Source organism: Pagrus major, chromosome 22, assembly GCF_040436345.1.
Source record: "Pagrus major chromosome 22, Pma_NU_1.0".
NCBI classification, from domain to species: domain Eukaryota; kingdom Metazoa; phylum Chordata; class Actinopteri; order Spariformes; family Sparidae; genus Pagrus; species Pagrus major.
Window position 1 is genome coordinate 4,905,019 of NC_133236.1, and position 13,506 is coordinate 4,918,524.

Consider the following 13,506-nt stretch of genomic DNA (forward strand, 5'->3'; position numbering starts at 1 on the left):
CTGTAGGTAGTGTCATTACAGTTCTCTGATGGTAAGCAATAAACTAATGGAATAGACTGTGTTCTGTTAGTTTGTGTATTCTGCTGTCAAACAGCAAACTCTTGTGGTGCTTCAGTGTTATGACTTAGATTTTAAAAAAACAAAACAAAAAACACTGATTTACAGCATTTAAGCTTATAATTTCCTTTAAAGTAGGTAACTTTGACAACATCTCTATATGATCTATTGTCTTCTATCGTTTAAAGAATTGAAGATGGACTTGATTTCAGATTTCACTACAGTTCAAATGTAGTTACATCTAGCTTTAATTATTAACTTATGAACATGACCTCTTTCTACTGATCCCAAACGTGCTTTTAAAGGTTGAGTTCACAAAGCTACATTCAATAATCATTGTAACAACAGCAGTCATCTGCCACCTGATCTCCTCCCTTTGCAGTCAAAGCAGTCATTTGTAGTCATTGTTAACCCTACAAACACAGCACATCATAACTAACAGAGCAGTGAACCTTTGTGTTACTTAAATGATTGTTTACTATGATTTAGCTAGAGAGAAGGACTGGTTCAACTATAAATGTGTGATTCCCCCTGTGGTAATTCACAAAACTGATGAGTTTAAACACTGTTTAGGAAGAAGAAGTTAAGTCCCACTATATGAAATGATCATAGGCTAAAACTAAAGTAATAAGGATACAGTGAACACAGGAAGTGAAAATCTAAAAATGAAAGCTCAATCAGCCCAACATAGTTACACACCATTTTATTTCCTTTAAAGTGAGTGCATCCAATGAAATTCATTTTTTTACATAATTCAACTTACAGAAGAAACCGTCAAGACTTCCTCTACAACTGTAAATAATACAAAACATTTGTTGGACTTTTAACGTGTTCTGATGCTTGTGTGGTTTAACCAGAGATCTGAGACAAAACCCTCTGAGCGTCACATGGAGAAAAAAAGGAAAAACTAAACAATAGCATCCTGTTTGCCTGGCAGCTGCTCACACGTCCATCACTAGCAGTAAAAGCAGGCAATGATAAGCATATGGTCAGTCTTATGTCCAGCATCAATGGAATGGACACTGGTAGGTACTTGACTTTATTCTGCATGCTCAGCTACTTTGGCCACTTTGGGTGCCTGTCCATCCTGTTCTTCAGCAACCACATTTCCCCTTCTCTTCCTCAGGCCCTTCATCTTACGTGTGCGCAGCTTGGACAGATCCTGCTTCTGCATATGTACCCGGCCGAACTTGGTACCAAAGGCATCATGGGAAATGTTCTTCTTCTTCTTGGCCTGTAACGTTGAAAGGTGAAGCATTAACGACATGTCAGTTTGTGACATTCACTTTTACTCAGAGAGCTATTTTTGCAAGCTGTTTGTCATACTTTGTTCATTTGGGACATTTTTAGGATTTACTCAACAATAGACCTTCATTAAACTCGGACAAAGACACAATAAATTCGTACCACCAATACATCAAATTTACCACAGGCCCCACTTCTTACGGCTGACATCTCTCTGCAAAACATTTATCATTCCCTAAATTGTAATTTTGGGGATAATGCCTGTTATATTTCTATATTTTTTTAGACAGTGGTGTGTGTGGGGTTGGCATTTTCCTATGCTGTTAGCCATGTGACAATGTTGGACGTTTCATCAGTCACTCAGTCCATCATTCTGTCTGTCAGTTGTAGTTTTAATGTTAGCATCAACTTAAAGCACTGATAAGTACAGCACAGACTCATTACTACTGGGCCAAGTCTGACAATGGAGAGTGTTAGATGATCTAAAATGGCAACTGTGTAAATGTCAAATTTAGGAAATAAGACTGTCTGTCCTCTGGTGCCACCCTCAGGACAAACTTTACCTTTGTCAGTCCACTAGTGGTCAGGATCTAAGAACAGCCAAGTTGTCTTTTCACCCACCCAACAATTTTGTTTGGCCTAATGGGCCCATTAATGTGCCTATAATAGACTTTTAGTATTGTTTAAAAATAAAAGCTTAGTTATATGTACAGGTGAATGAACTAAGCAGGAAAAAAAATAATCTTAAGCCCCTGTTAAGATCATTGATCCCACATTTTCCCTACACGTCTCATTTTCATGTAATTACTATTTTCCATCAAAGGAAAGCTGAGGAATTCTTATCCAGGAAATCTTTACCTTCAGAGCCTTTGGCTGTCTGTGAGCTAATTTGTACAAGTCATCTGAAGCCAGATGTGTTCTTCTTAGGACTAAGTCGAAGGATGGCCCGATCTCTTCCAGCTCTATCCGTGGTGTTCGGCACCCTGACTTCTTCAACAGAGACCTGCAGTGACACATAACATCCATATCGTTGTGGGGGATGTTAGATGAGAAAAAAATATGACAGTGACTGTTGTATACCAAAATTCAACAGTGACTTAAATTCCAAACATGAGGATTTGTGATTCAATTTTGTGATTCAATTATTTTTCACACAGAACACAAGTTTGTTATGCTGACTAGATGCAAACATGATTTTTTTTTTAACCAGTTCTCATTTCTATACCTGTAGCTGCGCATGTAGATTTTCCCATCCAGGGCAGTGAAGTGCAGAACATGTTCCAAACCTGCCAGACGCACCGCAGACACAGTGGGACCTCTGAAGAAGTCTGCAAGGTGGGTCACAGAAATGGACTGATGTGAGAAGTAGAACAAGAAAACAACATTTCCTCCTCAACGAAATCTAGAAACACATTCTGTGAATATACAGTAACTAGTATATACCTATGAGCAGACTTTTCAGACGTTTGTGTTCATTGTCTGTATCAAAAGCCTCCCCTGCAAACACAAGCATTGGTTTGGTCCCTTCAGGACATTTGCTGGCCTGCAACAGAAGAACACAAAAAATCAATTGTAGGAGACTGTGGGGTTTTACCTGTGTTCCCTCAATCACTGGAAGAAAAGGGCAGACAAAACATATTTCAAGAGTGGTTCACCCCATGACAACAATGTGGTTTTTCCTTTCTCCAGTCAAGGATGTTATATTGAATTTGGACACAGCGTTGGAGGCGGAGCCCCGTTCATTCCTATGAAAGCTGCTCAGTGGTGTTTTAAAGCCAAAACGCTGGACTTCCCGGGTATGAAAACACCCAGAGCTTCCAGATGGTGTGGCCCTTAGAGCGTGCGCACTGGAGACTTCCACTGGCCGAGCTGGCAAACTTTCAGTTTAGTGCCCGGCTAACTTGAATGGGGATAAAATGATTTAATCGTGTGGCTCTTCTAGACTTTCCAAATTTTATTGGACCAAATGGCTCAAATTATGATGGTGAAAGGAGTCATTCTGCGGGGGTTGTGTTGCTCAAAAAAATTATCCACCGTTTCACAGATGCATCTTTCACTATGTAAACTTATGGGAAAAAGTCTTTTTGGGCCACAGCGCCTCACGTGATGTTGTAATTACATGGTGTGGCCACTACAAAAACTGGCTTCAAAGCCTGGCGCTCTTCCTTGGGGTTTGTTTGTCTCAAGTATGAATAAAGTCACTTTATACCATTTTCTATTCTGGCAAACAGGACTGCAGGTTCAGCCGACAGATGCTGAGTGAAAAAACTATTTTACACAAAGTTAAGACAAGCTGGTTTGGTTGTCATGATAACACTACAGATCAGACTGTTGTGTTGGTTTAGTGTATTTGAACTTGAGGACATGTTATCTGATCTGTGAACTTGTATTATGGCTGCTGGCATAGTGTTAAATATAAGTTTCCTGGTTGACCACATTGTGTGTTGTTTATTAGCTGTAAGTACTTGCTTTCTGTTCCCAATTCATGGTCCTATATCAACTGTGTCCGTGTGGTCTATACCATTCAAATGGATGAGATAATGTTCTTATTCAGATGTTTTTTAAACCATTTTTCTGCCTGAACAGTAAAAGGTGAAACCTACCCCACACTGAGCTGGCAGTGACAGGGTAAGGGCAGGATTCCACTGGTTGCATGTACGTTGCGGAACGGCTCCGCTACGGTTTTGCTCCGTCGTCCATCAACCCCCAGCAGCTCCGTTTTGAGTGCAGCATGGCGCAGCACTGCCGGACAGCTGGAGCTGTCCGGCAGTGCTGAGGAGTTCCCGCGATAATTACAGAATCACGTGACCGCAGTTATACGTGTGTGTTATAAACACAACAACAAACAGACAAAAGGTTAGTGTTCCCAACCGAAGGATTGGAGGGTGGATTTGTCTCTTTTTTGAGATTTTTCTGCTGGCGTCAACACAGAGTGTTTTATTCTGAAAATTTACCGGATGTTATGTTATGCTGAATTCGGCTGAATTGCTTCGCCGTGCTCCAGCATCCGGCAGAAATAGAAGCCCTGTGTATCTGCTCCAGAAGGGTCCGGACTGCCAGAGCTGCAATGGAGCAGATACGCAACACAGCAGAGCCAGTGGAAGTTACCACATAGACTAGAGTGAAACCTATCAGCTCTGCTGCTGTGGTGGATCGGAGACTGACCGAACACAGATCTGGTGGAATTTAGGGGTAAGAGGGTGTACCTCTAACTTCCCACCACCACACTTAAACTCTGAACAACAGATTATATTTATATTCATTATATCTTATTCATATAAAGTCAAATTAAAAGAATGGTTCAACCTTTTGGGGAATATTCTTATTTATTTAGAGGGAGTGAGAAGAGAAGATGAAGATCACACTTTGTCTCATGACAGGATGTGGTTAACCTAGCCTAGCTTAGCATAAAGACTGTAAGCAGAGTCCAAAGTGAAAAAAATGCTCCTCCTAAACTAAGGCTTAGTAATTTACTCGCCTCTCATTTGGTCCAACCGGACACAAACACATGTGAAAACATTTGGGATTTGAGGAGTTCTGTGCTGAACTATTTCATGTTGGTCTGCAGTGACTCTGCACAGCTTTCCAAAGTCCTCGCTCAATATTAAGGTTGCCAGGTTTGGTAGAATCATGTTTGTACAGAACCCAGAACCAAAGTCTGTCCAAACAGACTGTACCTGATGACCCACACTACAGCCACAGATGCTGCACAGAGGTGCTGTAAAAAGGTCCCAGGACATACCTCATCATAAAATCACATACTGTCTGTTTTGTGTACAAATGTGTATAATTCAGTGAGCTTTAAGAGGTTTTGCTAGGCATATTCATGAATTTTGGACAGGGTCTAAACGTTCCCCTTGCTTCTGGTCTTCATTCTAAACTAGTCAGTTTTCTGACTCCAGCTTGCTACTTCATGCACAGACATGAAGATGATAAGCAAGCAAATGGACAAATTTCCAATATGTTGCACTATTCTTTTAAAGTAAAATCCGCCCTAAGACTCTTTGTTTAAACAAGGCTTAAAATCAGGAGGTATAGATCACTGGACCAGATCACTGTTACCTCACTTTCACTTTCAGCCATAACTGTAACATTAAAGAAATATAGCTAAACACAGTGGTCCGATCTATCTGACCTTTCTGCTTTTTAATGTTCTGTGCTACTTTGCTAGCATCTTTGATATCTACATAACAGTGGCATCACAGACTAACTGCTGGTTTTGGGTACACCGTTAGTTAAAGTGTTGTAATTAATGAGATGGATGAATGACATGTAAACACACATCATGACAAAAGAAAATTAAATTGTATGTATGCTGGTGCGTGACACAGGGGTTTTCTCCACAGAAGTTATTGTAATCAAACATTGTGATTGGTTCTATACCAAACTGATGGCAACCATTGTAAAATCATAGCTGCTTAATGGTAGATTAAATAAAACCATGGGGGGGCAGAGAGGGGTTTTATTTGATTTGACTTCGGAGCTATGAAGATAATCATCCCTTCTCTCATTATAATTAACTGGGCTATTACAGTTCCTCAACAAGACTGCAAATCCAATTTCCCTCATCAGACAACACAGATGTTAGGTGAATGACTGCAACCATTACCTTAACTTCACTCAGAGAGATGTACTTCTCAATTCCAAGTTCAATCATGTCGAGCACGTGAAAGTCAAACAGACGACCTGCAAACAAAGCAAAGGAAACAGTCACACACATCATTTGGCATGCGGTCCCTCAAAACTGATTTGATTAACTTAAAAGGATGAAGCTTAGGTAAGAAAGCCTGATCAGTTAACACACCATCCTGAATATTTCACATTCAATTACAGGCAGCAATATTTCTAATGGAGGTCAAATGGTTAGTGTTTGCTAAGATTATGGGGACAGTAGGCTGATAATGGGCACCATGTGAGCTGATAAGACCACTGACAATCAGCAGGAGATGAGTCCCCATTACAACACAACATGTAGAAATTGTGGGTAAAACAAACATCCCCACTACAGTAAGAGAACATGCAATTATAACTCTATAAGTCTATCAAGAGAAGTTTTTTCTAATGAAGATTATACACTGTATATTCCATGACACAATAATTCTCTTAATGTATGTGTCAAACTGAGTGAGTGATGTGGAGAGATAGTGAGAGAATAGAAGAGAATTTACCGAATATAAGGTTGTTGGGCCGTTTCTTGTTGTGGGAGCCGAACAGAAACAGGGAGCTGTCAGTCTTCTTGGAGAAGAATTCCTGACAAAGAGTTTAAATGATGAGCAATCGAACTGGAAAATAATGTCCGGACATTTGATTGCAATAAAGCATTTGGGGTGTCCTATGTTTTTTCTTGTACACTTACCAGTGATGTTGAGTCCTCAAACGGCCGCGTTATGTTCTTCCTGGTCGACAGAGACAGAATTCACACACTGCAGACAGCTCATGTAACACTCACAGATAATGTGCCATACTGACTGCTACTTTTCACTTCACACTGAAGATAAATTAGTGTAACTAAATTAATTTCAAATTCATCTTTGGACTCACATCTAATTTGATCAGCTTACTTCAGCAATGAATCTACAGGATTTATCGGTATTCCTCGCTGTGAGTCAGAACATATCCAAATCCTTTTTCATCAGACACTAGCTGCTTGCATGGACTCTAATATTCCACTAGTCATCAGAATAATAGCCCAATCAGAATAAAAATGCCTCATGTAACCACCTCAATTGGAAGAGACTGGCTCAATCTGAAGGAATTTTTAATCAGATTGAAAGTGGCGGTGTAAAGGATCAGCAGACATTATGATTAAATGCTTTGGGGAATGTAAACGCACATACTCAGATCACCGGCTTTAGTGTACACATGTAAACATGTAAATATTGTTTATGTAACCATAGCTAGTGTTAATACTCCTATAGTCTAAGATCTCCAATATGACCTAAGAAAACACCAGAAATCGCCATTTTCTTTTCAATATTATCTGAATCTGCTGTTAACTAAATTCTTTAAGTGTTACAAAGGAGAAAAAATATAAGCACTGGAAATAAATAGAAGTTCATTTAAAATGCTGTGATTCTATTTCTAATTGGGATTAATTAACTAGTATATTATTTGAAAATTAAAATATATAATATTTTGCCCAGTTACATGTATTCTGTTAGTACATTTAAATAACAGAAAAAACACTTACTTCTTGTACAGCACAGCACTGGGCTTCTTCAATGCATACTGCAGAAAAAAAGATTTCTTGTTTGAATCCATAATTCTTCTAGTGAGTCCAGATTTTTCATTTAAGATAAATCACAAATGTGCATCACTCTGATCATCTGTGTGAATAAACCCAGATTTGCTCTAACCCCAGCCTGCATACATGAGACCACAAACAGTCCTTTTCCATTATTTCACAACCACAAAATCTTTCATGTAGTTTTTGCTAATACAACAACAAGTATCAATCGCATCCAATGAATCACCTCTTTTGTAGAGATTATGAACAGCAGGCGTTGCTGGAAACAGCTTTTTGAACAAAGAAAGCAGCCAAAAAAAGCACAAATCTTAAACAGGCTCTTTCAACAAGATACATAATTTATAATATCTGCGTAAGTTTTCAACATGTTTGACTTCTCAGCTTTGCTAACCAGGTCCCATATCACACTGAGGTCAACCTGTAGATTGAAGCAGGAAGTAGCAATTAAAAAGACAGTGAGAATGGACAACTGACGTGACAAACCTCAATGTTATCTTTGTTTTAGACTTTAGGTTTGATACTGGGATTCAGACTGAATGAGATTGTTGAAAAGTTGTTTGCTAGCTTAGCATCTGGAGACTGACAGAGGATTACTGAACCTTCATGACAGTCCGTGTGAAATAACTTGTGTCTTAAAGGTCTTTTTTAAATGAGTTCATCATCACACTACTTACTATGTCCTTAAGGGCCTGTGTGACGGTTTGACTGGTGTTCCCTCCTTTCATAATCATGGCAGTCTTCACATCCTCAATCAGCTTGGGCGCTCTGCTCTCCAAGAAGCGCTTGGAGCGCTTTGTCTTTGGTTTTCTGAAGAGAGAAAATGACAATCAGCCGAACACGAGGCTGTCAGAGTCACAACATATGACAGGTTTCAAACAGAAATGAGCACCTTGGTAGTCGAATGACTGCCTCAACTTCACCTCATTCATCTCTCTCTCTCCCCTATTACCTCCCTCTGCTGTAAAATAAAGGCAAAAATGCCTTAAAAAATCTTAAAGTAAGAAATGAGTTTTACACATGGAATTGATTCTTAGTAGCTTTTTAATTATTTAGTCTTTAATATTGCGGGCTATTGTTGGTCCCTGTACTATACAAACTGACAATCTCACCAGTTTGACAGTCTGTTCATACTGAGCTACAATGACAACCAGCGCAAAAACGTGTTTATCCTCCTTTAACTTGATAACCCTGACTGATTTCTATCCTTTGCTAAGTTAGAAATTAAATACAAAACTCTAAGTGTATATTGTGCTGGAGAGAAAGTACAATGTTGCCGCAAGAACTGGCAGACATGCACATAAGTATCCTCATTTTGATCATTAGTTGTCTTTTATAGAGCCATGATGAGAAATATTACAGCTTGACAACTGAGAAAAACTTGGGCAAAATGGGAGATACTAACATTAAGTAACTTGGGAATATCTTCATTTATATGTCAAAAAGCAACAATGACTTCCATTAAAAAGAAGTCAACATTACCCATATTTAAATGAGTTTTTAATCTCATACCTATCTGGAGTCAAATGAGCATGATGAAGGGAAACAACAGTCCCATGATGGTGTCTCAACACTGATATCTGTCCTTTACTAAACTAATAAAATAAGGGCAAACATCCTTCTCTTGTATGCTAAAATGTAATCTGGTACTCCAATACAAGAGTGCACCCCATCCCTCAAATCAAATACACATATATGGTACATGATTATATCAGATGACCATTCACTGAGCTGTTGGCTTGATAAGGATATAATATCACTTAAATTGATTACAGCTCCTTCCATTGTGTAGTAGTTGTAGTAGTTGCTACTAGCAACATACTTTGGCTGCAGGGGAAGAGCTTTTACTTCGACACACCGCCCGTGTTTTTATCACTTACCATGAATTATCACTACACTGCCTTGACTTTAAATATCAGCAGTAATACAGAGGCACGTATTAGCCAGAGTAACATCCATCTCTAACGCATGTTTATCATAAAATGACTGTACTCTCTTCTTCTAGCTGGTATTTCAGTCTGACCAGCAGTTATGAGACAAACTCTGAATTAATAACCAGACAGCTTTTTATTGATCCATCACTGACAACCACACGTTAACATACAGGCTGTGTGTGAGACCACAAGTTAACCTACAGCTCAACACTAGTTTGGCATTAAATGATTTACACCGACTACAGTGTTTCCGCCAGGATTTTTTTAAAGAGTGGCGGCGAGGGTGGGCTGATCGACGGGGGGGGGGGTGCGCGCGACCGGATCGTCGACTAGTCGCTGATGACATCATTCATATTTTTCCCATCATAACTAAAATCCCAGGAGGAGGGAAATGCTCTGCAACAATCTGTTTCACTGACTGACAGCTCATGCACAGAAATGAGTCCACAGTACAGCAGCTTTATAAACAACAAGCTGTAAATCAGTTTGTTTTTTTGTAACATATAGCCTACAGGTGCAAAAGAAAATACTGTAGCTACTGTTCATTAAACAATTAGGGAGGAAAACGACACACAGGCCTCGTCACCATCACAGTCCTGCTCAGTCACAGTTTCACTCACAGTTTTAGTTTTTCCTGGTTGGTTGCTGCTGTTGTTGTTGTGCGCGACGTAAAGCTGTCGATATGAGCGGAGTTTTTTTTTTGTTTTTTTTAATTGCCGGCAGCCCGGACACACTGCCCGCGGAAGCAGCAGTTTCTCCTGCTCTCTCTCTCCGCGCCGGTCAAACATCAACCCGTCTGTATCTGCTCGGTTTTCCAAACACAGGTCTGTCTCTAGCGCTGTATGTAGCCTATGGATGTGTCTTGTGTGCAGACGCAACTGACAAATACTTATAGACGGACAAGCAAACTTAATCATCATTTATTTTATTTTGAAAATTGACCGGATTCTCTCGCCTTTTCTGTGCCCGACTTCCTGTCTGGTACGCGCTCGTTCTATCCAGCTTGACTGCGCTCGTATTTTTTTCATTCAGCGCACTCAGCTGTTGTTTCAAGCCGCTACTCTTGTAGCCTACTGTTACATGATCAGCGACTAGTCGACGTCAAGCTCAAAACGTCATTGTGGAGCAGGGGACTAGTCTGTGCAACCTCTAGTGGAAAACCTGCTTTACATTGTTTTAACATTAAAAAAAAAAAAAAAATCATCATTCTGAAGGTGTGGCGGCTTTTATTTTGCCGTGGCGGTGCGCCACGATCAATTACATGTACCGGAAACCCTGGACTACATAGCTTAAGACTTATGACCATCGAAAATATTCTACATACAACACGAATTTCTGTCTAAACATTCAGCTAATAAATGTTAGCTGACAAACGTTATGCTAGGCTAACGTTAGCAGTCTTAACAAAGTTGGTTTCACGAACACTACACAAGCTTATTGAGTATACAATAAAAATGGACACATAAACACAGTGAGCCATTAAAAATGAATGATCAAACTTACACCACACCGTCTAACTGCGTCATTTTGTGTCTTTATTCGTGTCCCTGACAGAAACAGGAGGACTCACGTTGCAGATCTTAACACGTGAAGTTTAGCACCGGAAGACAACATTGGTCCTTTTCTTCTTCTTCGGTTGTGTGGTGGTTAATATCCTGCTTCAGGTAAACTGCCGCCATCTAGTGTCAAAACTTCACAACACAGACTGTCCACTAGGGGAGCTACAGGCTAAAATACCACAGAGGTTGAAACGTTGTCCTGAAGCCGAGCAGGTCGAGACAACAGGGTCTGCTCACGTCCAGGGATGAGGAGGAAGGCCAGACTGCCAAGTTATGAGCACATGTTTATATATTGTTTGAGGCTAAATTTGTAATAATTGAATGTGCACTATGTAGTTTTGGGGGAAGCCTCCTACAACTTAGGCTATTGCATAGGGCTCATCTTTCCAAATCTAGGCTTTCAGCAATATATCCAGATGTTGGAGACAAATGAAGTAGATGTCATAACACTCCCAGCAATGTAAGCCATATGTTTTTCTTATGTCCAGAATTACATACCTATTGGGATGGATCTTTTAAAACTGTGTCCACAGCACTTGACTTCAATTTGCAACCATGTCCACTGATAGCATGTTTTGGTATCCCTAATGAAACACTTGCTCTAACTGCTACACAGGAGTCCTTTTTCTCAGTGGCTTGGAGAGGTCATGTTTTTTCTCTCAAACTTGAGAAGATAAAGTTTACAATGAGGGGGGCAAGGGAGACATGTTTTCACATATGGCAGCCCGTTATAACCCACTTCAGTGTTTGCCTTCCGATTGATCCGAGTACGTACCTGCCTGTTAGCTATGGTCGTTTGGTTTCTACCTTCTCTTTTCCATCTGTTTGTGAAGGGGTGTGTGTGTGAGTGTGTGTGTGTGTCTGTCTGTGTGTTAGGGGGTGGTCTATGACATAACATATATATATATATAACAAGTGAGGGTCAGTAATCTAACCCCTGATTCTTGTCTTGTTTCTATTTCATTTTGTTATTTTACTCTCTTATTCATCCTTGTTGTATTCTACATTTGTAATGTAATGTGTGTTTACATATACTTTCTGTTTAATTAATGTCACTGTCATTATTACCATTTTTGTTACTTTTAACTTATTTTTGCATAAACTTGTTACTTTGTAAATCAAAGCTGTTATGTTGTAAACCTGCATACAGTACAGTCACTGAGAGTCGCTGTCTACTGCCCTCCTTTTTGAAATAAAAAGAATTAACAGAAAAAAACTATTAAATAAACAAACTGTCTTTTTTTTTCATGACTGAATAAACAAACTGACCTTAAAGGACAACGCAGTTTCATACTGTGTTACTTTGTTTATATGTGGCGGACCCTGCCACCTTTCTAGCTTCAAACAGTGTTCTGGGACCTTACTGTCCTCTGAGAACAGCTGGTTTACTGGTCATAAAATTCAAATCATAAAATCCAACACTTTCAGCTCTGTTGCAAACACTCACACATGCATGCACACACGTTTTATTAAATAGTGTTTTTATTTGTAATATTTAAACTAGATGTTTGTCCAGAATGCACCGTCGACAGAGCAGGCTTCACACCCTCACCTCCTCGGTCCAGGAGAAAGGGAGAAGTGGAGCTATTAGTGGAATTGACTGTGTTAAATACAATGTTAGTCTAAAAACACTTTAAGTTTACTGACATCACCTATTCCTGAGGTCATCTGATCTTTGTATGCATGATCATAATGAATAGGTCTACATAAATGGATGACAGCCTTATCACTTCACTGTGTGAACACAGTTAAATCATTTGATTACTTACCAAAACAATATGTTTTATCTAGACATAAACTGAACTACATCATACAGTGGTACACTATAAAAGATTTCTTGGGTCATGTGTGCAATCTGCACATCAAGGTTTAGTCACATGAAAACTGCTCCACTCTTCAGTGTGTTAGGGAAAGAGATTCAGCTCTATCATTTGATGAGCAGAAAAAAAATGAAATCTGCAGCTTTCTCAAAGAAATGGATCGTGTCTATTTGTTTTATAAATGCATGAGTGAAAGGATAAGATGGAAACCCAACGATGACATAGATTTCCATGTTTAAGATATTGATTTATGCCTTTGTACTTTCTCTCAGATTGTGCTGTTTCTTTTCTCTCTTCATTTTGGTAGACACCTCATTTCCGTGTGTCTGTGGAAATAACTGTGAATGTTGTGATTGTGGAAATAGGTTTTTTAATGAGCCCCTCACTACACATGTAGATTTCACTGAAAGCAGTATGTGTCTCTGCTCTGCACAGTGGGAGAGGTCAGTACACTCACTGTCCATCAGGTGGTAGCAGCTTCTAGCACATGACAATAAAACCCAGTGGGACAGTGTCTTTCTATGATGAGCGGTGACCTCTCCTCAAAACGTCCTGATAACTGTTGGATGGTGAGTCCAACATTAGTGTTTTGGTAAGGTGACAGATGTCCTGCCCTGCAGTGATGATTGGATGATGAGCTCTTCTCT

General features: G+C 39.6%; 1 protein-coding gene across 1 annotated transcript; it reads right to left on the bottom strand.

Annotated features, from left to right (window-relative positions):
* Positions 1-748: 748 nt before the first annotated feature.
* On the bottom strand, positions 749-11,086 carry rpf2 (ribosome production factor 2 homolog). The gene is made up of 10 exons (XM_073492606.1): positions 10,984-11,086; positions 8,224-8,356; positions 7,493-7,530; positions 6,659-6,698; positions 6,471-6,552; positions 5,912-5,988; positions 2,746-2,845; positions 2,528-2,630; positions 2,161-2,305; positions 749-1,291 (listed from the first exon to the last, which is right to left on the bottom strand). Exons 1-10 carry the CDS (start codon positions 11,004-11,006, stop codon positions 1,097-1,099), a joined length of 936 nt encoding a protein of 311 aa, XP_073348707.1. The 5' UTR covers positions 11,007-11,086; the 3' UTR covers positions 749-1,096.
* Between the last annotated feature and the right edge of the window lie 2,420 nt (positions 11,087-13,506).